Source organism: Notechis scutatus, chromosome 4, assembly GCF_049901735.1.
Source record: "Notechis scutatus isolate UNSWTSFEM ecotype Mainland chromosome 4, rNotScu1.2, whole genome shotgun sequence".
NCBI lineage: Eukaryota > Metazoa > Chordata > Lepidosauria > Squamata > Elapidae > Notechis > Notechis scutatus.
This window is the reverse complement of record NC_142012.1, coordinates 27,290,867-27,314,511: the sequence shown is the minus strand read 5'-3', so window position 1 is coordinate 27,314,511 and position 23,645 is coordinate 27,290,867. Positions and strand designations below refer to the sequence as shown.

General features: G+C 36.9%; 1 protein-coding gene across 4 annotated transcripts in view; it reads right to left on the bottom strand.

Annotated features, from left to right (window-relative positions):
- Positions 1 to 1,253: 1,253 nt before the first annotated feature.
- FBXW7 (F-box and WD repeat domain containing 7) overlaps positions 1,254 to 23,645 on the bottom strand; it is a 122,433-nt gene continuing 100,041 nt past the window's right edge. For all 4 annotated transcript variants that reach the window (XM_026668751.2, XM_087963026.1, XM_026668754.2 and 1 more), the window contains 7 exons: positions 17,767 to 17,890; positions 17,087 to 17,223; positions 14,963 to 15,076; positions 10,570 to 10,751; positions 9,084 to 9,309; positions 5,256 to 5,466; positions 1,254 to 3,072 (listed from right to left, as the gene is read on the bottom strand). In XM_026668751.2, coding sequence (XP_026524536.1) covers positions 2,804 to 3,072; positions 5,256 to 5,466; positions 9,084 to 9,309; positions 10,570 to 10,751; positions 14,963 to 15,076; positions 17,087 to 17,223; positions 17,767 to 17,890 — 1,263 coding nt within the window. In that variant the 3' untranslated portion in view covers positions 1,254 to 2,803. The remainder of the gene's footprint in view (positions 3,073 to 5,255; positions 5,467 to 9,083; positions 9,310 to 10,569; positions 10,752 to 14,962; positions 15,077 to 17,086; positions 17,224 to 17,766; positions 17,891 to 23,645) is intronic.

The window sequence follows — 23,645 nt, the reverse complement described above, 5'->3', positions numbered from 1 at the left end:
GTCCATTCTCATGGTAAGGGTCAGCCCACTCAAGTATTAAAAAAAGGAATACTGAAAGATGTCGCCCATTATGAAATGAGAAAGATAGGAATCTGACAACAGACCTTGGTGGCTCCCGTAGATTCCAAATAGTTTCCTATGATGAGGAATGCCCCATTATTTCCTGGCTGACTACTAAATTTGCAGAACACTTGCCCTATTTGGTGATAGGACAACTTTTAGTTTGACAGAGATTCTGTAAAGTGTATTTGGCCACTCATTTATTATAAACAACCTTGAATTGAGCAATAAAAAGTATATCAGAAGTATATCAATTTATATGTAATAAACAAAAACCATTAATAGGGTTATTTTCATCCATCTGGAATCATCCAGAATGCAGCTTCAGTTAGTAATCCAATGTTTTATTCTGCTTATCAAGGGAAAAAAGTTTCTAAGAACCAATTTTCTAATCATGTGAAATTTCCTGTCCCTTTGCTTGCTGCCCCTTTTCTAATCCAAAAAGCCCCCATGTTCCAAGTATCATCATAGTGGAACAATACCATTCTATTGATTATTGTGCCTTTTTGCAATTTTCTCTACAATATTTCAAGGTTTTAAAATAACTATTCTAGATCTGGTTAAATGTGTAATGAAAATTATTTTATTTCCATTTCTACTTACCTCCAAAATATTTGTTCTTTGCACAGAAGCTGTGTACTACTTTGTTTTCTGGTATTGAGCTACCAATTGTGCTTCCAAGATTTCTTTCTTATTCATTACCAATTCGATTACCAATTATCACGAAAATAGCTTTTGTACCTACACACATCATTTTACAATGACTAATACTGAACCATATTTGACCTGTCAATATCCTACACTTCCAGTTTACAGACATATTTTTGGTGCTTTTGATTAACCTTTTTTGTTCTAATTGCCTTAGGTAATCATTATGTCAGAAAGCAGAATCATTGTTTGATCCATTTGTAGATCATGCAGGAACATATATGATACCTTATTTACTTTTACTTAACCTAGGCTGCTTACATTTATAAAATCAAACTGTTGTTCCAATTCCTTCAGAACATGGAATCAAAAATGTTTTTCAGTTGATTCTAACAACCAGGGAAATTAGGATTTTGCTGGAAATCTGAAAAGTCAATTCAAATTTTATATGTTTATCCTATCACACAAGTGGATAAATACTTTTGTAATGTTCCATTCCATCCAAACTTGGGAATATTGCAGTATTAAATCATTAGTAGGAAGCCTTTTTAACATGAAAAAAACCACATTTTATTGCACTTAATTTATAAGAAAATAAAATTTCTAAGTGAATCAAATCATAGACACAATCCCTTTAAAGGTTTTTCCTCCATCCTGTCAGGTTGTTACATATCTAAAATTAACAAATTGAAATCTGATTTCTTTAAAAGAAACAGACTATAAATAAACCAAAAAGGAGGAAAAAAAAGATCAGCTAGGATACAGTGTTAAACCACTTTCACAGTTCAACTTGAGTTGTGGCTCTTGGAGAATGAGGCAAATCAATTTGACAATTGCATTCTTTTTTATGACAACTTTAACAGAAAAACTGAAGCATTTTTGCTTTGTCAGTTACTCACCCAACTGTAACAGCTATTCTCAAATTTTGTAAAACACTATAACTGACCAGCAATTTTGTTTTCACTTTTGAATATTTTTTTAAATATATTGTCAGTTTTGTGTCTGTTTATTCCATTCACCACAGCCCTCACAAAGAAACTTCCCCACAGAACAGGCTGCAAGAGCTTTGTTCTAAGGAATGTATTTTAATTTTTGCCCAGAAAAAAGAAAAAGAAAAAAGAAAATAAGCGTTGCACACACTCTCTTTACTTGCAAGCAAACTTCACTCTAAATTGTCTGAAACTTTTCCATTCACAGCCTCTTAGAGGCACAGTTGGCTCAAGTTTCAGTGGCAAAAAAGTCTCTTCTCTGTAACCAAACTAGAGCAAATTTGGAATTCAGTCTGGGACTAAAACGTCACAGCAGAAAAAAAATAAAAATATTTTTTTTTCCTTTCATTTAGCAGCATAAATAAGTTTGGCCACTGGGAATACAGTACAGGGCTGGGACAACAATCCCATAATTGAAGACCTACTTCTAGCACCAGCATCATATATTAAATCCATCTGAGAAATCTTCAAATCCAGGACAATTTGCCACCTCAGAGTAACTTATGCATTGAAGAACATAGATGGAAGCAAGAGTAAAAGAGATCAACGAAGACTAATACTGTGATTGACATTGGCAATGGTTGGCAAAAAAAGCTGTAAAACTGTACAAAACAATTCACAGTAAGTTTAGCTTTTCCACACATAAAGGACTCTGCTTTCCCAGATGGTGTCTTGCTTGAAAGACAATAACTGATAATGGAGATATGAATCTCCTTTCTAGAATAAGGTAGAGTAAAAGAACAGGATTAACAAGAATTGTAACAACTTCTACATCTCAACAAAGCTCAGTGATCATTGAGAGGAAAACAGAAAAGAAATAATTGCACCTGGCTTGATAAAGAAAGTCACATTTTGCAAAGCTGGCCCTTTCCAAGGTGAAGTCTTTGATGTAAAGAGAAAAGCAAATGCCTCTTTTGTCAGTTACAGTTTTCAATTTTGTTTCTTCTCTTTTGTAGCCTGTAGGTCTTTTAGGATCTGTTGCCCCAAGCCAACATCCTGCACCACCAAGGACAAGGGTTTTGTTTTTTGTTTTTCCTTTTTGTAGAGGGAGGGAGAAAGGACAAGAACATCATTTGCATTTCTGGACAAAATAATCTTTTCAAGCTTCACTTTATATCCACATCAAAGTCCAATACCAGCAGCTTGGTTTCCTCAGTCCCATTCCGGCTTCCAACTGCACACACTAGCTTTGTGTTGGAGGCTCTGATCCTCCATACAACACCTCCACTTCCTCCACTTTCCAATGTAACTAGATTTCGGATAAATTCACCCGTTTTTAAGTCCCATAATTTTACAGTCCCATCATCTGAGCTGGTAATTACAAAGTTCTTGTTGAACTGTAAACAGGTCACAGCACTCTGATGCTTGTTGGGACCTAGAGCAAATAAAAATTCAAAATTAAGTTAGCAAGAAAAGTAACATCAGAGTCTACTAAACTAGCCCTCCCCTCCCCCAAAAGCAAATATGATATTTTTCTATAAAGGTAAAGGTTTCCCTTGTCCAGTCATGTTTGACTCTGGGAGGCAGTCCCTGTGTATGTTTCTTAGCAGAGGGAGGGAGATTAAATTAGTTTAAATCCAAAATACAATTGATGGAGGTAGGTTCTTTCTCCTAGGCAACTCATGACCTCCAGCATGGAAAGCCAGGAGAGATCCAGGCCAAATAGCAGAGCCAGGTTTGGAGAAAACTAGTGCAGCTTGGGCAAAGGGGTGTTTATTTATTGCATGGGTGTCAAACTCGATCACGTCACATGACGTATCACAATGTATCACGTCGTTTTTTTGCCTTTGCGCAGCTGGGGTGGGTATGGCTTGCATGTGATGCATCCAGCCACAGGCCACCTGCTTGACACCCCTGACTTACTGGATGTGATGTAAAAACTTTTTTCCATATAATTATAATTTTTTAAATTGTAATTTATATAGTATTAATTTTATAGTACTTACACTGGTTTTACTTTAACTATTTTCTTTGGTTAAAATAAGGAAATTTGGATATATATATACTTTAAATGCAAAATTTATTTCTTGATGATATTTATCTTTAGATTTTTCTCTGTATTAAAACACTGAGATTATTTTAGACTGGTGAAATGTGGATCTGTCAACAGAATGGACATATGAATGTGTTTTTGAAGATAAGATGTTATTTGGGATATTGTGCATTGGAGATTATCTTTTTTAAAGGGGTAATAGTTCCTCTTTGTCAAGTTAAGTTTGTTTTTTTCAATTTTGTTTATATTATGATGTTGGGACAATTTCATGACTTTTAAATTGATTTTGATATAGTTGAGAGGTGCGTTGTGGAATGTTCCATTTTATATATGTTAATTAATATTGAAATGTTAAGAGCTTTGAATGAATATTTTTGCTGGTAACTGGAATAATTGTTTTATTCAACGCTTTAATAAAATTATTTGGGAAAAATACTGTACAGGTTTTGTTTTGGTCTTATTCTATAAGAAACCCACACCAGACTGAATACAATTAACTGTCTTAAATTGTTGCTGCAGCATTACAAGTGTGATAAGCCACCAAAGGTACTTTCCTTGGAAATTTTAGTCTATTATTTAAAAAAATTAGTTCCTATACTAATTGCAGATTTCACTTATGAGGGAGAGTATAAAAATTCAAAAAACTGAAATATGTTATCTCAGATTATTTTTCTCACAGAATGCTTGCATACAGATATAGTATGATCCAGTTGATTTAGTTGAGAAGCCAACAATTTTTCATTTTCTTATTCCCCAAAGCTGCTTAAAACTCTTAATGAATGTTCAATTTCAGAGGCATACAAAAAGCCAAGCATCAAGTTGGCAGACCTAAATAGCAACAGCAGAAGCACTTAGACTTATATACCACTTCACAGGGATTTACAGCCCTCTCTAAGTGGTTTAATAGAGTGAGCATATTCTAACTTAACATAATCTGAGTCCTCATTTTACTGACCTCGGAAGGATGAAAGGCTGAGTCAAACTTTAGCCTGGTGAGATTTGAACTGCCAAATTGTAGGCAGCCGGCAGCCAGCAATAGTAGCCTGCAGTACTGCATTCTAACCATTGTGCCACCATGGCTCTTCAAAACTACTATATAGTTCTGTGTTAGGAATTCTTACATAAATATTTACAGTTTCTTTAGCCTTGCTTTCCAAATTACACAATAAGATTTTTCCTTTCATGCAGCATATACCCTTATAAAAGCTTTGAAAGCATCCAACAAAACCCTTGGATTGTTTTGACTATTTAAAGAAAAATATCTCAAACGTCAAAATCCATGTTGACGATTTAACAGTGAAGCATTAAAATACCACTTTAAGCAAACTGAACACTTATTTCTAAACCATTTATAATGTATCTGGAGCATGGTCAAATATTGTTAACAGAAAGAGTGCAAGAAAAGAGAACATGGATTCACATAAACACTACCTTTGAACCAATCTTTTTAAATTATATATACAGTAGATCACAAATATGCAATAATATATAGTCATAAGTACATATATAATAGATTAGTATTGAAACACTTTCTGACTTAGTTACACAAGGCTGTGAAATCTTACCTTGTAACGTCTGTAAACACTGTCCTGTTTTGATATCCCAGATTTTGACTGTGGAATCTGCATTCCCAGACACAAGAATGTTGTCTTTGAGTTCCATTCCACTTGTTAATGACTGGTGACCTGTTAATGTGTGAATGCAATTTCCTGTTTCCACATCCCAAACTCGGATTGAAGTGTCAAGAGATCCACTCACCACATGGATACCATCAAACTATGACAAAAGAAGTTTACATATATCAACATATTTATATTTTCCCCAAATTGTGATTATTCCTAGTTGCCTAATTATATTCAGTGTTTTATCTGTTCAGAACATAAATTGATACAAATCTGAGAATAGTCTGATATTACCAAGTTTAATACATATTAAGAGAATGTATGCTATCACAAATTTACCAAAATTATCCATTTTTTGTTAGGTATAAACACTTTGCTTCAGGAAGCTACTTTCTACTGCTTTGGAACAAGAAGTCAATTTTGTGACATGGAGTAACACTTGATTTTAAAAATGGTTCGGAGCATATGTGCCTCCATTATTTATAGGAGGAGGTGCAAGCAGGAAAAATGTCATCATACTGAAAGTTATTTCCATATATTTAAGTTTAATATGATTTAAACAAGATGAAAGATTTATTTTCTAATATCTACTAACAGACTGAAAACAATTTTTGTTCACCCGTAATTCTATAAAAGGCATACTACAATACGGGCCATATTAATGTATATTTTCTTTCATTCCTATGTTATATATTGTTTTTAAAAACCATTCAAACTGGAAGCACTTGTCCTTTTTTAAAAAAAGCTAGTAGATACGGGTTACTAATTATAAAACACAAGTTACATTCTCAACTATAGTTAATTAAAACTGACAATGATTAGCTGAAATAAAGGTCAACACAATTTAAAATTCTCCATTATACAGTTAGAATTTGAACATAAATATTTTTGAAGCCATTCTGGATACATATTTTATAGCTATAATAAATATTCTATATTTTAATGGACAATAAATCATATTTATGTCAAAGTGTCAATTCCATACCCTTTTACTTTTACTCACATAGTTCCCTCTTTCTGTCAGAGAAAACATCCTTAGATACATATTTTGTTAGGCTTTTTAGTAGTTTGACTAAAATCAACAAAAAAACTTAGTCAGGCCTAGCCTATCCCAGTAATTTGCATGGATTTAGTTTAAACCTGACAGTCTGGATCAAAGCCACTCAATCAATCAAAATATAAAATGTTAAATTTTATTATGACATATAGATATGAAGAAATTTTAGCCTTTCAAGAATGTCTAATAATGCGAAGATTGCTTAATAATGTGAAGATTGTTCCTTTACCATTAAGAAGTACATCTGCAAATAAATAGATTTAAATATATACTGCAAAACCAAATTAAACATATTTTTGTCCTTCCCAAAAGCTGGATTTACACATTTATTATTCTATAACCAAAGTATTTTACATATTTATAAAGCTTGTTTTTATAAAGTTCAAATGTTTCACTATTGCACAAGACAGTTTATTCCTTTCCTCTCTGCAGGTTATCAACTCTAGATAACTTTTGAAAAAGTATTCTATTAGTGAATGAGAAGAAATATAATCCCTTATTTTTAGTCTCCACTGCAAAAGGAAAGATGAGACGCACATAAAAAACTAATCATTTCAATAGTATAATAAATGGAAGTTGGAAAATGGAAACTCTGCATTGCATTTAGACCATGAGTGCCTAACTCTGACATGTATGAATAAATTAATATGCATGTCTGTGTGAATATGTATGACAGAATGCCAGGTAGCTTGCTACTTTTTGGAATTGTCCTAGTACTAACATTTTTCACATACTCTATTATTCTATACTGGCCTTTTTTCTTAACTTAAAACAAATAGACCAAGCAATTTACCAGACATGTGATAAATGAGAACACATACTGTCTTAGCAAATATCCTTTATAGCATGAATTAAAATGACCACTTTACCACTTTTAAAACATCAAAGGGAAAAAAAACTCATTTCTTTTAAGATGCTTATAGTTATCAAAAGCTATACCTAGCAATGAACGTGTGATTCTAATTTATATTATAAATGAAAAACTTTTATTTTTCATTTATTTATTTATTTATAAATTTATTTTATTTATATTATATTATTATCAAATTCTTTCAGACATACTAACTAAGATAAAATGTTGTTTCAAACCCTGCAAGATACAATGTCATCATGTAGTGGACTTTATATCTGATCTCTATCGGAAAGAATCTAGTAATTGTGACAGAATCTAACAGTTACTTGTACCAGCAGCTGCACACCTCTTCACTTACTAATGATACACATGCCATTCTTTGTAAGGAACCTCTTATTATACTTTACACTGTATAAATTGATCCATGTCTGTGCAAAAGAATAACCAGATTCAAATCTAGCACTGAAATATCAGTACCAAAAAAGGAGCATAGTAAGTCATCTTCTCCCTAGAACAACCCATCCCTGATGTTGATGTGGGTAGCCTTAAGCAAGCAAACAAGATTTTATTCCCAAATATCTATGCTCTATTAAGGGATTCAGTTTTCTTATTTATAAATAAATAAATAAATAAATAAATAAATAAATAAATAAATAAATAAATAAAAAAAATACATACATACACATACATACATACATACATGTAGACACATTCCTATCTAAGAAGTTATTCTGGTAAAGTGATCTGTGGTCCAAAGAAGCTTACGTGATAATAATTTTGTAAGTCTTCGTGATATTAGAAAACTCTATAATATATGTAGAAATGCTGATGATGTTCTGTTATTAAACTGGCTTTCAATGAACCTCAGTCAGTGGTTATGGACAGAATGCCATGATAAAAGTTTAATTGTCAAAAAAAAGAATGTGACTTCAAGAGCTATAAATCAGATTCTCTAATCTCCACAATGCAATAAAAAAAAATCCTTGTTAAAATAATTTAATGTTTTTCTTTTTTTGTAGCAAGTATAGTAGACGTGGATGTAATAAATGAAATATGCAATAATCTCTATTAAACTAGTTTAAACATTCGTCTTAATGTTTAAAACATTTCAATTTGATTAAATGAAGCGAAGTAATCAATGCAACTATATTTACACTTTCTATTTTAGAAGTAGTTATATGTTCAAGTAGGTGCATGAAAAAGTTAATTAAAATAAAACTGATATAACTTTAATATAACTGTTTGCAAAGCACTTTCTTTAAACACAAGTGCCACTATTTCATGGTTCTTATTAATTTATTTCTTGTAATAACAAAAATAAGTTTAAGAAATGCTTTAAATGTAAATAGACATTTATTGTCATTAACAGATCCATCCACTGAGAATTATTTTTTTTCAATTTAAGTATATTTAAAACTTAAGAGTCCATCTAAAATCTTTTACCCAATTCATTAGTACCTTATTAGAAAAAGATATTTACAGATCTTTCTGTAACACAAGAGAACACCATAATACATAATAAACATCCCTATTCATTCTCAATGGTTATTATTAATTGCACAAATTATTCAGTTTTAAAAGATAAGAAACTCATCTCAAATATATGAATGTATAATCAGAACAGCTAGCATATTCCAGATGATCTGGACTGAATTCTTATAAGACAAATGGCTTTTTAATGTGATAATGTAACTTATAAGATTAGATGAATAGGGAAAAGAAGAAAAAGGACAACATGGAATGCATAGACCGAATCATTTGACCTCGTTAATTGCCAATAATTGTACTGGCTGCTCAGCAAATATTAGGCACCAATTAATTACTCTGGTTGAATACTGACGGCACAGTACAAAACACTTACCTGTAATGAATAGACTCTATTAGTATGCCCTTGCAAGGTGTGTAGACAGGTTTCAGTTTCTGGATCCCAAACTTTGACCATGAAATCATAAGCTCCACTAACAACCCTCCTGCCATCATATTGTACACATCGGACTGCAGCTACATGACCCATCAGAACATGTAAACACTGGCCTGTTTCTATGTCCCAAACTCTCAGGGTGGCATCTCGAGACCCACTGACAACTCTAGGAAGTGGAAAAATAAAAATAACGTGGCTGTTTTAGCAGTATTTAGTCCAGACTAAATCCAGAGTTGTATGTTTAAGCAGACATTTAAATTGACCCAACTTATAGATAGGATGATAAAAAATATTTAACTGAAATATTACAACCAGATTTTTAGGCTAAAAAAGAAAATATATTTGCAGTAAGTTCTGGAATTTCAGAAATAAATTGGAGATATGGAATTTAGCAACACATTAAAATATAAAGATTGAGATTAAGGCTCTTAAAACATCTTTATACAGATAGTCCTCGACTTATGGCCACAATTGAGCCCAAAATTTCTGTTGCTAAGCAAGACAATGGTTAAGTGAGTTTTTCCCTATTTTATGACTGTTCTTGCTAAAGTTGTTAAGTGAATCACTGCAGTTATTAAATTAGTAACATGGTTGTTAAGTGAATCTGGCTTCTCTACTGACTTTGCTTGTCAGAAGCTCACAAAAGGTGATCGAAAGGCCTCTGGGACATTGCAATAGTCATAAATAAGAACCAGTTGTCATGCATCCGAATTTTGATCACATGACCACGGGGATGCTGTCGTAAGTGTGAAAAATGGTCACAAGTCACTTTTTCAGTATTGCTGAAACTTTGAACGGTCACTAAACGAATGGTTGTAAGTTGAGGACTACCTGTATTTTTCTTCTATTTAATATCACATTATTTTACTTGGAACACTGTATTATAAAATATTCATATTGATCATGATCCCAGGTTTAAACCACCTGCATGCGTCACACCTTTTAACAATGAATTGAAAGTAGCTGCTTCTGTATTTTAATAATGAATTGAAAGTAGCTGCTTCTGTATATTGATTTGCCTTATATCTTGACTTAGAAACTATAACTGTTTACCTTCTTTGCAAGAAGAAGTGCGAAGTATTTAGTACAAATAAATATTACAGTAAAAGAAAAAAAACAGCAGGAAGAGCCTTCATATTGAATAATTAATTATAAATTAATAATAATTTGAGCAGTATTCTTATCACATCTTTTTGTATATTTTTTTGCATCCTCTTTTTTCCCTCAGGAAACTTTTTGATTTTTCTGAATTTGAACATAAACGAAAGAATACATAATCCATATCAGTTTATTGACATTTACAAGTTGTCTAATATTTTTCTACTAAATATAAAACTTCAACAAACGATGTGCATAAAATATAATACTTAAATGTCAAAAGTATGCTTGTTACATTTAAAACAAAGGATGCAAGATAAATGCTTACCTTTTTTCATGGAGATGCATGCAACGCACAGTTGAGGTATGCCCATATAATGTATGTATACATTCTCCAGTCTCTGCATTCCACACTTTGAGGGTCCTGTCTGTAGATCCACTGATGATTATATTGTCCCTCATCTGTGAAGACCAGACTCCACCTGTATGTCCAACAAGTGTTCTTAAACACTGAAAATAGACAATTAATCTGGTTATCATTTAGACAAAGATAACAAAAGGCAGATGAACTAATACAAATTATAATTGCACATAGTAATATTCCGCATTCTTCAGGCTCAGACCTGAAATAGTCATGTGATAATATCAACACAAGAATTTTCTCATTGGCCTTCTTCAATTATCCCATTATATACAAATGGATTAGTGGAACTGTACCAGCAGGTTAGCCGGGATACATTCAAATATATACTTGATTGAAATCTGATACAGGAACAGCATAAGTCTGAATGTTATTGCAACATGTGCAAGAAAGGAACAGCTTGCTTTTTCATGTTACTGCACCTTCAAACTGTATTGGATTTTGCTGTCCAGGACTAACTTATATCCCTGGATGAGGGGCTCATGAGACCCATGAGTTGTTCACCTGTTGGAGGGGTTCATAATTCTAGGAGAATGAGACTAGAATTACAGTAGTTTCTATACTTATAGTATAGAGTATAGACCTATATTATACTACCAATAATAAATTAATATATGAGGTTTGAGAACACTACTGCATCCAGATCTCTCTCTGACCTTTCAAGCTGAAACAACAGAGAGAAACACATATTACCAGATGTACACCTTCTTAGAAGAAATTCATTTTAAGGATGCAGTGCTTAAGCTGAAAACATCCAAGCTTAAAATGCTCTTGAACAGACTTTTAAATGACAGTAGACAAGGATATAAATACAAACAAATGCTGTTCTATACCAGGACATTAGTAAAAATCACCATGCAGATATGGATACATAATCATTGAGTCATATTATTTTCATTTTTTCCAGAATTCTAGTACATTTGCTGATTAATAGACTAATGTGTATTTGTATACATATAAAAACCTCAATATTCTTGGGATGCAAATTCAGAAGATCTCCCATTTCTCCAACTTTATAGTTATAAAACACTTGAGGTTTTAATGCTTAAAACATCTATATTTTGATTTCCAAACCTAACTTCAAATCAGAATTGGCTTTGACTTAAGGGTCTTGCCACTCAACAGCAACAGGTCTAGACATTACATTTTTTTCTAACTTGAGGGGAGGGAAACAAGAATTCTTCATAATTAATGTGCAGCCCATTCTGCTATGCTAGAGAAGAAATGTATGAAAATCAGAGACTAGGCCTACATTCAATATGACTGACTCAAACATCTCTACAGAAAGGTTTGCAGAAGTATTCATTGTTCCCAACTGATCATTCTTCCCAATTAATAACAACAAATAAACTCAGATTTAGGAGTACTTTCCTAAACCATTTCTTTATTATTTCTTCGAAGCATTTTTCTTCCAGGAACGTAGAGGGTAAAGCATTAAACCATGCTACTGTGGCTGGTACTTATGGTACTTGCCCTTTGCCTTAGGCTGGAAAATATTCTGAATAGCCCTATTGTTTCTTTGGGCACTTTCTGCTACTAATTTTAGTTGTGTATAACTGCTGGAAATATGAAAGGCAATTTAATTGGAATTTGAAAGAGCACAGTATTTTAAATATAATGGTTTTCAAATAGGTATTACCCAGAATGTAATACAGGTGAAACTCGAAAAATTAGAATATCGTGCAAAAGTTCATTTATTTCAGTAATGCAACTTAAAAAGTGAAACTAATATATGAGATAGACTCATTACATGCAAAGCAAGATAGTTCAAGCCGTGATTTGTCATAATTGTGATGATGATGGCTTACAGCTCATGAAAACCCCAAATCCACAATCTCAGAAAATTAGATTACTACATGCAATCAATAAAACAAGGATTGTACATAGAACAATATCGGACCTCTGAAAAGTATAAGCATGCATATGTACTCAGTACTTGGTTTGGGCCCCTTTTGCAGCAATTCCTGCCTCAATGCGGCGTGGCATGGAAGCTATCAGCCTGTGGCACTGCTGAGGTGTTATGGAAAACCAGGATGCTTCAATAGCGGCCTTCAGCTCTTCTGCATTGTTCGGTCTCATGTCTCTCATCTTTCTCTTGGAAATGCCCCATAGATTCTCTATGGGGTTCAGGTCAGGCGAGTTTGCTGGCCAATCAAACACAGTAATCCCACGGTCATTGAACCAGGTTTTGGTGCTTTTGGCAGTGTGGGCAGGTGCCAAGTCCTGCTGGAAAATGAAGTCAGCATCCCCATAAAGCTCGTCTGAGGAAGAAAGCATGCAGTGCTCCAAAATCTCCTGGTAAGATGGCTGCGTTGACCCTGAACTTAATGAAGCACAGTGGACCAACACCAGCAGATGACATGGCTCCCCAAATCAACACAGACTGTGGAAACTTCACACTGGACTTCAAGCATCTTGCAGTGTGTGCCTCTCCATTCAGACTCTGGGTCCTTGGTTTCCAAATGAGATGCAAAAGTTGCTCTCAACAGAAAAGAGGACTTTGGACCACTGAGAAACAGACCAGTTCTGTTTTTCTTTAGCCCAGGTAAGACGCTTCTGATGTTTGTTTTTCAGGAGTGGCTTGACAAGAGGAATATGACATTTGAAGCCCATGTCCAGGATCCGTCTGTGTGTGGTGGCTCTTGATGCACTGACTCCAGCCTCAGTCCACTCCTTGTAAAAGTCCCCAACACTTTTGAATGGCCTTTTCCTGACAATCCTCTCCAGGCTGTGGTCATCCCTGGTGCTTGTACACCTTTTTCTTCCACACTTTCCCCTTCCACATAACTATCTATTAATGTGCTTTGATACAGCACTTTGGGAACATCCAACTCCTTGTGCAATTACCTTTTGAGGCTTTCCCTCCTTATGGAGGGTGTCAATGATGGTTTTCTGCACAACTATCAGGTCAGCAGTCTTTCCGATGATTGTGATTCCTACTGAACCAGACTGAGAGACCATTTAAAGGCTCAGGAACCCTTTTCAGATGTTATGGCTTAATTACCCTGTTTCTCCAACAATACGGCCTCCCCCAATAGGAAGTCCCAGCATGTTTTATAGGCATGAAATGAAATTAAGCCCCTCCCCAAATTAAGGCCTATATTAAAACATGCGAAATGGGGGGAATGGTGGGGGGCTTGCCATTAGGAAGTACTTTTGTTGCACACCCGGATATGGTGCTGCCTGCGCTTGACCCTGATACGAAGTGCCCCACCAATGCCGAGGTCAACATCCAAGCCGTCGCCGCCCGCCCCAAGATGCAAAGGGGGAATTAAGTCACCCTGAAAAATGGCCTAGCCATTTTTTCGGGCTCAAAAAAATAAGACCCGGCCTTATTATAAGAGAAACACGGTAGCTGATTAGAGTGGGACACTTTGAGCCGAGAATATTGAACCTTTTCACAATATTCTAATTTTCTGAAATTATGGATTTGGGGTTTTCATGAGCTGTAAGACATAATCATCTCAATTATGACAAATCACGGCTTGAACTATCTTGCTTTGCATGTAATGAGTCTATCTCATATATTAGTTTCATCTTTTAAGTTGCATTACTGAAATAAATGAACTTTTGCACGATATTTTAATTTTTCGAGTTTCACCTGTAAATGAAATGGGTTAAATTCTAGTAATGCTGTATTTAGTTTGTCTTAAATACCACCCTAAAGTAGTCTGAATTCTAGTGAACAGCACTAAATCATCTTCTACATCATCTTCTGAGTAGGAGATGCACAAATTATTGTAAATAAACACATATTTAAGTGTTATTTACATTAAATGCCACATTCTATCTGTAACATTGCATTTTTCTGTTTATGCACTACAATTATGTTAAAATCATTTAGGGTGGGGGGATAGCTATGTGGCAATACAAGAACTGCTAATATGCTGCCAGTGACAATACCGAATTCGTATAAAAGAATAGCGCATATGTAGTGCAATATATGATGTTGATCTCAACTTCAACGTTACAGTGATGAAGTAACATTGCTCAAGAAGGAGTTAAGTTTTTGAGCTCAAACATGCATAATAAATAATGGGTTATGAACCATATATCAGCCCCAGGCTTTGTTCTCCATCTTGCGAGATGGCCTGCTCTGTTATAAAGCAGAATACCACATTTCATATATGAATAGGGAATTCTGGTTTAAAATGGGGAGTGAAGTGAATAGGAAAGTATAGGAGATGAAATAGAACAATGGATTATGAATATTAGACTGAGCTACAGAAAACATATTTTACAAAGCAAGGAATATATTTGGGATGAACTTTATTAAATGTAATAAATGTATTTGATTTACCTTTCCTGTAACTGCTGACCAAACCTTTAATGTATTATCATCAGAACCACTGACTATTCGGTTACCACAGAACTGAAGACATGTAATTACATGATCATCATGACCTTTGAGCACCTAAAAATATAAAAAAAAACCACCCATCTCAGACAAAAACATAATTGATTATACTATTACATAAAAATTGTAGTTCTTATTGTTTTTAATTAGGATATATTTCTCCTAATATGATGGAACATGTGTTTCATTTAGCTTTCAGCTGTTTAATCCAGTTTACCTTTGTGAACAAGTAGCAATCAACTCATAGCAAGCTGCCATACTGCAATATAGAAGGTGGGGAGGCAATCCCATTGTGAAATTAGATAAAAATGTTTGGCTCAAAAAGCAGACTTCTTCTCTGTTCATTGGTGAAATAATTTATATCATGCTTTTGTCCATAAAAAATTAAAAGGACATTTAAAAGCTCAATGTAAACTTCCATATGATCACGTTTGCATAGGCAAGTCCCTTACTAGTTCTTCCCTTAGAGAACTAATAAATATCCCAAAGGTGTTTTTTTAAGAGGCAACTGGACATCCTTCGTTGTTGTTTTTTTAAGATGTTTTGCTTCTCATCCAAAAAGCTCCTTCAGCTTAAGAAGCTTCTTGAATGAGAACCAGAACTTCTTCAAAGAAAAACAAGGAAGTCTAATTGTCTCTTGAAAAAGTACCTTTGGGACAATTATGACCTGGATGACTAAGAATCTCCATAGACATAATAGATCTAAAGTTGATTAATTTGTACAAGACTGAATTATATGCCTGCAGACATGCTGTGATTTAACATATATTAAAATAATGCTATTTTTTCTTTTCTGATAAGCCTCAGTAACATTCCTCAAAAATGTCTGTATCTTAATTAAACATTTTGAAGACAAATCTATTACATTATGGCTTTTGAAATAAATATTGTAGTAAAATAATGCCTAACTAAATTGCTCTTCACTAGGATACAGCAACAGTTTTCATTATGCACTGCAGTAAGGGACTAATCTTGGTCTTAGAAACAAATAAATTTAACTGAAAAGGCCAAAAAACCAACATCTGTAGTAATCATTTACACAGCAGCAGATCTGGCAGTATGATTATTCGATTAGTACAATCTGGCAGTATTAAATTTACTTGAAGAAGTTCATTTCATCTTTATGACATATTAAGGTAGAACATATACATCTTCCTAGGAGATTCTTGCAGCAATCTGTTGTGGTTTGAAAACAACTAGAGAGTTTGCTTTTCAATTTAACTTTGTTAAATATTCTCCTAATTTGAATTATTTAGTGCTTAATCTATGAGATATCATGACCAAAATTCAAGTTCCATAAGCTATGATTAACCATAATACTGTTGATTAAGTGGTATGTATTTATAGTCACAACCAATTTTGTTAATATACATTGAATTACAGGTATAACTTGGCATGTTAAAGGAACACCTTTAATTATTTGCAGAATTCACAAAAGGATAACATCATTGGAACCGATGATTTAATTGTTATATCTTGCATGCTATAATTTGCCTTATTTTTAGAAATATTTGCCTCCGTCATTTGGGGAACCCTGACAATTGCAGAAATCCATAAAGAAAGCTAGTATCTCTTAGTAGGATATTATACCTGCTAGGGAGCCTCTGAAAGGAAGAAAAGCCATACAGAGACCAGTAAGATATAAGTAGCTTCCATTATTCAGAAAATGGATGGGTTCTGAGTAGTTTTACCTACTATAATTTTTAACTTGAATTTCTCAATAAACAGCATTGAAAACTGAACACAGCTCACTTTTAAATTCAATTTTTGTTGACTGTGAAAATTAACATATAAATGGAAGCATTTATACTGTATAGGATATGCTAAATTGCATGTATGCATTAAAATGGACAAAAATAACTACCAGCATAACAAGAAGTGATGAAAATTGTTTTGAGCTGCAGTACTTATATGGGAGAAAAAGATAATACAAAATATTGAAGCTGAACTTTTGCAAATTATTTGAACAAAATTAGATTCTTAAATATTAAAAATAATCAGAACAGACCAATACTAAGATGTGATTTTACTGTGTTCATAATAGTCTATTCAAAGATGGGTGGTTACCTTAGGAGATTTAAGTTCACCTCGCCGCCAGTTAGTATCAATTCTGTGCTGTCTGATGTAAGCACTTTTCCATGGGCTATGAATAAAGCCTGGTTTTATTACTTTTCTTCTCTTGATATGTAATGGTTCATCAATTCCTATATATTTTAAACAAACCCAAAATGATGTTAGTTGCAGGTTTCATTACCCGCCCTTTCCAAAATGATAAACTATTGCCAATTGTGTAACATACTTAGTGATGTCTCACCTGTTTGTCATGCAACTATTCTATCCTCCATCCAATTTATCCCAAAGCCTTACACTAGAACCCCTATTTATTTACCTGTTATCTCAACTATCTCATTTAAACTTTTTAAATTAAATATTTACTATTCTCTGTGAGCTGCTGTTACTCATTTTCAAGCTTTATATATGATCTGGAGGAACCTCATGAGGCACATCTCTTTCTATCCTTTGAATCTACAAACAAAAAGTTCAGCAGCCCTCAGGTGAATTCCAGAATTCCAGCCGCGAATACCAGAATTTGGATAATTTTTGACTTATTCGATTGAATGTAGCAAGTTAACATATATTTGGATCTGTATAACTGGTGAAATATAAATATTCAAAATAATGATCTTTCCATAACCAAAGGCATTTTTTTTCAATGAAGCTCAGAAGACAAAAAAAATGAACCTTACCTTCTTCTCTGCACTTCTCTCTCCATAGAAGATTGTCTTCTGCCAGAATTCTCCAATATCGACATGTTTGTGCTGCCTGCAGCAAGTCCTTGGGATCCAGGAAAGAAAGCACATATAGAGCCAGCTACAAAAATTTAAAAAACAAAAGTGGAAGTTGAAATTCATTGATAGAATTAGGCAATTTACTGGGCCTTATATATTCACTTATATAATCTAGAAATAATGATTATAACAAACACAAGATGCATAATACCTGTATCATCCCAACTTCTCAAAAATCCCAAGAAATAGCCTTGAATCTTAGAGGCTTCTACAAATACTACTACCGTGTTTCTCCAACAATACGGCCTCCACCAATAGGAAGCCCCACCATGTTTTATTGGCATAAAATCAAATTAAGCCCCTCCCCCCAAATTAAGCCCCATATTAAACATGCGAAATGGGGGGCGGGGGTTAATGTTAGTAAGTACTTTTGTTGCATGCCCGGATATGGTGCTGCCTGCGTTGGTGGGGCACTTCATATCGGGAGACCTTCCACCGTTGCTTCTCCCTTCTCCCTTGCTGCCCTTCTCCCTTGCTGCCGCGGCGTTTGGCGCAGCCACGTGCGGCCAATCAGAGCTCCTCCCGCAACCGGGCCCTGAGGAGACACCAGCTTCCAGGTGCTCCCGTCTTCCCTTTGCTTTGAAGGTAAAGGGAATTATTTACAAAGCCTCCCCTGCCCGAGAGGGCGCCCAGCCACGTGGGAGGCTAATTTCCCGGCCTCTTCCGTTCCTCCCCCGACCTCCCTACGCTGCGCGCCTCTGACGCGCTCGCCCTTCAGCCCAGCGAGCTCTTCCACCTCAAAGAAAGGCCAGGTGGGCGGCTGCGGGCAGCAGCAGCGGAGTCTGAGCCGCTCGCAGCGGAAACAGCCACCACCCGTAGCCCGACGCGGGAGAACGAGCGAGGTTAGCGCCCGCCAGCCCGGGCGAGATTTGGGAACGAGGGGCAGAAGGAGGCACGCACACACCCGCGACTCACTTTCCCAGCTTTGCCCAGCCCTTACGGCTCTGGTGCGGCCCTGGCAGGATGAGCGGAGAGTCCGGCGGGAGGCGCGCTGCCCGCCAGGGCAGCGCGCCAGAGCCGTAAGGGCTGGGCAAAGCTGGGAAAGTGAGCCGCGGTGTGCGTGCCCTTCGCCCTGTTCACTACTACTACTACTACTACTACTACTACTACTACTACTACAAAGAAGTGTGCCTGTAGGAGACCCTGACTCACCCCCCGAGGAGCAAGGAGGAGAACGTCAACCGGTCCAAATCAAGTGTGGCCGCCACCACCGAGGATGCAAGGGGAGCACCCGAAGCGCGTCAAAAATAAGGCCGCCTTATTATGGACACGTACAACTACTACAACTACTACAACTACTACAACTACTACTACTACTGGTGTGGAGTCCTTGGTACTCTCTTAACTGAATTGTTTGCTTGCAGATATTTCATTACCCTGCTGGGTAACATCAACAATATGAGCATGTACGGGATTTGCTCAATAGCCTGCCAGTTTTGGTGAGGGTGTGGTTTTGACCTTGGCAGTTCTTTGATTCGGGTATTGTTTTCTGCTTGATTGTTTGATGGAAATGCCAGCTTATTTGGTGTTAGCCATTGGAAGGAACATGCTATGGTCTTTTTTGTTTCCTTCTTAGCTTTTTATTTTCTTGTTTGAACAGTGTAATATGGCTTATTTATAGGTGTATACTTATGGCTAAAAACCAGAAGTTCTGCATTAGACATAAAATCAGCTAGGTGGTTCTTGGGCTCTATCTCAACCCTAGGAAGGAGGCCATGGCAAACCACTGAGAGCCAGTTTGATCTAGTGGCTAAGGTATCAGGCTAGAAACCATATAGCTTCTCCTTAGGCATGAAAACTAACTGGGTGACTTTCAGCAGTCATTTTCTTCTATTGGAATCATATATGGGTGTCAAATGCTTCAGAAAGCATGCAAATGGGAGATAATTGCATGTAGCAAACATTGATTAAGAAATGACTATTTTTCTGCATGAATGCCTATGACAACATGCTCTGCCCACCAGAGTCAGATATAAACCTCTAATAAACTGCACAGCTGGATGGAAAATAACTCAACAAAGCAATTGATAAATGATGTGGCTAATGATAATAGATGCTCACAAATGACAGCATACCATACATAATCTTAAAAAGAAACTGGAGCAATCCCTAACCCCAGAACACAAGCTGGAAAAAAAACCAAACCAAAACTCGAAACCAACCAAGAAGGAAAGACACACCTGAACCCAAATGGGTACCCAACATATCCAGCTGCCCACTATACAGATCCAGAAAGATCGCAACTACATAACACAGACACTACTTATCAGTTACAATTCTTTGCGGTCTTAACAGCAGCATTAAGCACAACAGGAATTCTCATAGAAATCCAAGAAAACAAAAAGCAATCAATCACACAGACCAGAAGAATACTGAAGCAGAGCCAATTCAAAGCAGAGGACAAAACAGCCCTCAAAAACTTAAAGAAGGAGCAAATCATCACCATCCGCCCAGAAAACAAAGACCAACCATGGCTATTATGGACAGAATGTGATACGTACAAAAATCCAAAGATTTACTGGAATCCAAAGAAATCTACTTCACAGAAAATACCAACCCAACACTTCACAGGCCAGTTAAGAGAATCGTCAATAACCTAACCAAGAAAAGTCAAGTAAAAAAGAACAGTGGTGGATGAAAAGCAGTGGACTCATTCTGCCACTCTTCTATGGACATCCAAAAATACACAAGCTGACAAACTTCTTTGTCCAATTATATTATTACCAGGGATCCCAACATAATACATTGCCAAAGAATTTAAAACAAGCTTGGATATCTTATATTGGGAAGTGACTCTCCATTATAGTGTCTCCAGAAAATCAAAGATCTAAAAATAGAAGCTCATGAAATTATGGTGTCAACATCATAACATTTATATGTACATAGATCCAGAACTAATGGCAGTAGCACTACACAACACACCCAATCTAACCAATACCCCAGTGGTTCCCAAACTTTTTCAGTCTACCCTCCCCCCTTGGTGCTACAAACTCATCCTCAGTGCCCCACACCTAGGGGTGGGATTCAAATTTCTTAACAACTGGATCTGTGGGCATGGTCTAATTTGTGGATGTGGTTTGGTGGTCATGTGACTGGCCGGGCATGGCTTGGTCACGTGACTGGGTGGGCGTGGTTTGGTGTCCATGTGATTGGGTGGGCGTGGCCAGGTGGCCATGTGACCAGAAAACCAAATACAAGTGGTCCTCGCTTAATGGCTGGTTGCTTAGCAAGTGTTCTAATTTATGACTGACCTCCCCAGAGCTACTTGACCTGTTTTGGGAGTTTTGACAGCCACGCACGCACACACACATGCATGCTGGAACAGGTGGTTGGACTAGATATCTCATTTACTTTCTCCACCCTCCCTTTCTTTTTTCTTTCTTTCTTTTTCTTTCTGTCCCTTCTTTCCATCCCCCTCTTTGTCTATCCCTTTTCTTCATTTTTCTCTCCCTTTTTCTTTCCTTTCTTGTCTCTTCCACTCTCTCTTTCTTTCTCTCTTTCCCTCTCTCTTTCTCTCTCTATCCCTTCCCTTCCTCCTTCGTTCTCTCCTCCTAAGCTAGGAGACCCACCTGAAACACACACACAAACACACACACTCTCTCTCTCTCTTCCAACAAGGTAGTCACCCGGCAGTGTCACATGACGAGTCTCTCAGAGTCCCAGGGACCGGGCACAATTGTCCGTTCATTCCCGGTCCCACATTGCCCAGAAAAGCCAGCAGGCAAGGCTTCTGGGTCCAACAAAGGGCCGTGGTGGGACTTCCACCCCTTCCTATTTTGGGGAAAGGGCTGGGAATTTCAAGCGAGGCTGTAGCCTCTCCCACTGCAGGAGCTGCAGGAGAAGTGAGCTGCAGGAAAGGTGAACCAGCCCACCCTGACTGGCTCACCTTTCCCTCTGCCACCAGCTGTGGGAGAAAGGTAAGTTTGTAGGCAGTCGGGAAATCCCAAACTCCCAACTGCCTACAAACTTACTTTCCTCCCGCGGCTGGTGGCAGAGGGAAAGGTGAGCCAGTCAGGGAAGACCCGTCGCTACTTGGCTCCTGGCCAGCCCGCATCTCGTCAGCTTCTAGGGCTCACGGGTCGTGGCTGCTGAGAAGGAGTGTGGGAGGCAACCAGGAAACACAAGGCTTATTCCACCTGCATCGCCCCTCTGCCAGCTGCCCCTCTGAGTGCTTTAGCCAAGTGCAGACCGCCGCTATGCAAGCTCCATGGGTGGAAGATCCGCTCTCACGAGACTTGAGTCGCATCATTCTCACAGCGGAGGCCTGCATTCAGCCAAAGCACACAGGCTTGTGGACAGCAGAGGAAAGGGGCGGCAGGCAAGGGGTGATGAGGGAGGCATAGAATCGTGCTCCCTGGTTGCCCCCCTGCTCCTAGCAAACAAGGCCCAGCAGCTGCGGAGAATCCAAGCGGGACCCAAGCGGCAACGGGTTAGCCCTGGCTCGCCTTCCTCTCAGCCACCAGCAAGTCAGGCAAGTGGGGTGGGGGGAAAGCTGAAATGCACCCTGTGAAGGGGTCACCTCCAGCACTCCTCTGCTACCCCGCTGCCTCTTAGCAGCCCCCTGCCACCCCCTTGACTCTTAGCGACCCCCTAAGTCATGCCACCCCCCCAGGGGGTGGTACCGCCCACTTTGGGAACCACTGAAATACACTAAGATCAAAATACCTGGAATCATGAACCTCATACATCTCTGACTAACTACCTACTTTTGTTTTGATAAACAAATATACTAACAAATCAGAGGAACACTCATGGGATCACCACACTCAGGACTCATAAAAGAGATTATAATTCAGTGTCCAGAAACTATAGCAATTCCACACATATAGCCAAAGGTATGGATCTAATATGTAAACACCACCTTCATCATAATAAAAAAGAAACAACTAGAGAAGACACACCAATCAACATCTTCAAAGTAATAAATTTCATAAGGAAAGAGAACTTCAACACACTAGCACTCCCAGATATCTTCATCAGCAAAGAAAACAATGGCAAATTAGAAATGTAATTCTATTGAAAAATAACTCACACTAACCAAGTGCTCTATTACCAAGCAACAATCCAACCTCACATAAGTGGATCTGTATAAGAATGTTATACAGCAGCAATACAAAACACCATAAAAAGGAAACAGACTGCGTATATGATATCTTCCAATAAAATGAATGCCTCTATAACTTTATCCAAAAGTGCCTGACCACTCAACCTGCTATAACCCAACTAACACAAGGTCTAAAAAGGATAACATACCATGCATAAAAAACACCTTGGAAACAACCAACAGATATTATAACCACATGACATCATCGTAGCACAAAAACCAAACGAAGTCCTCCAAAACATCTTAAGTAAATGACCCAGGAGCCCAAAAATACAAACAGGAGCCATTTATAACATATAGTTATAAGTGCTGTTGCTATAGTGTAAGGAGTGTAAAGCCACCAAGTGGCAGAGAGAGATAGAAAACTAGCAGAAAGTATCCATGAATACCAACTATCTGTCAGAAGAAACATGAAAACTGCTTAATCTCACAACACATGGTCACTTTCAACCATAGTTTTAACTGGGAAACTGTGAGCATCTAAGGTAAATCCAAAAATGCTAGGGAATTCCTGGAAGACTGCGATTCCGACAAATCAGCCATCAATAGTCACACAGAAATTATTCTCCATTAAAAAGAGACAGTAAGAAAGCCAAGAAGGAAACCAAAAGACCAGAACACATACTCTTCAGCAGCCAACATACAAATAAGCAGAGATTAACACCCATTTTTA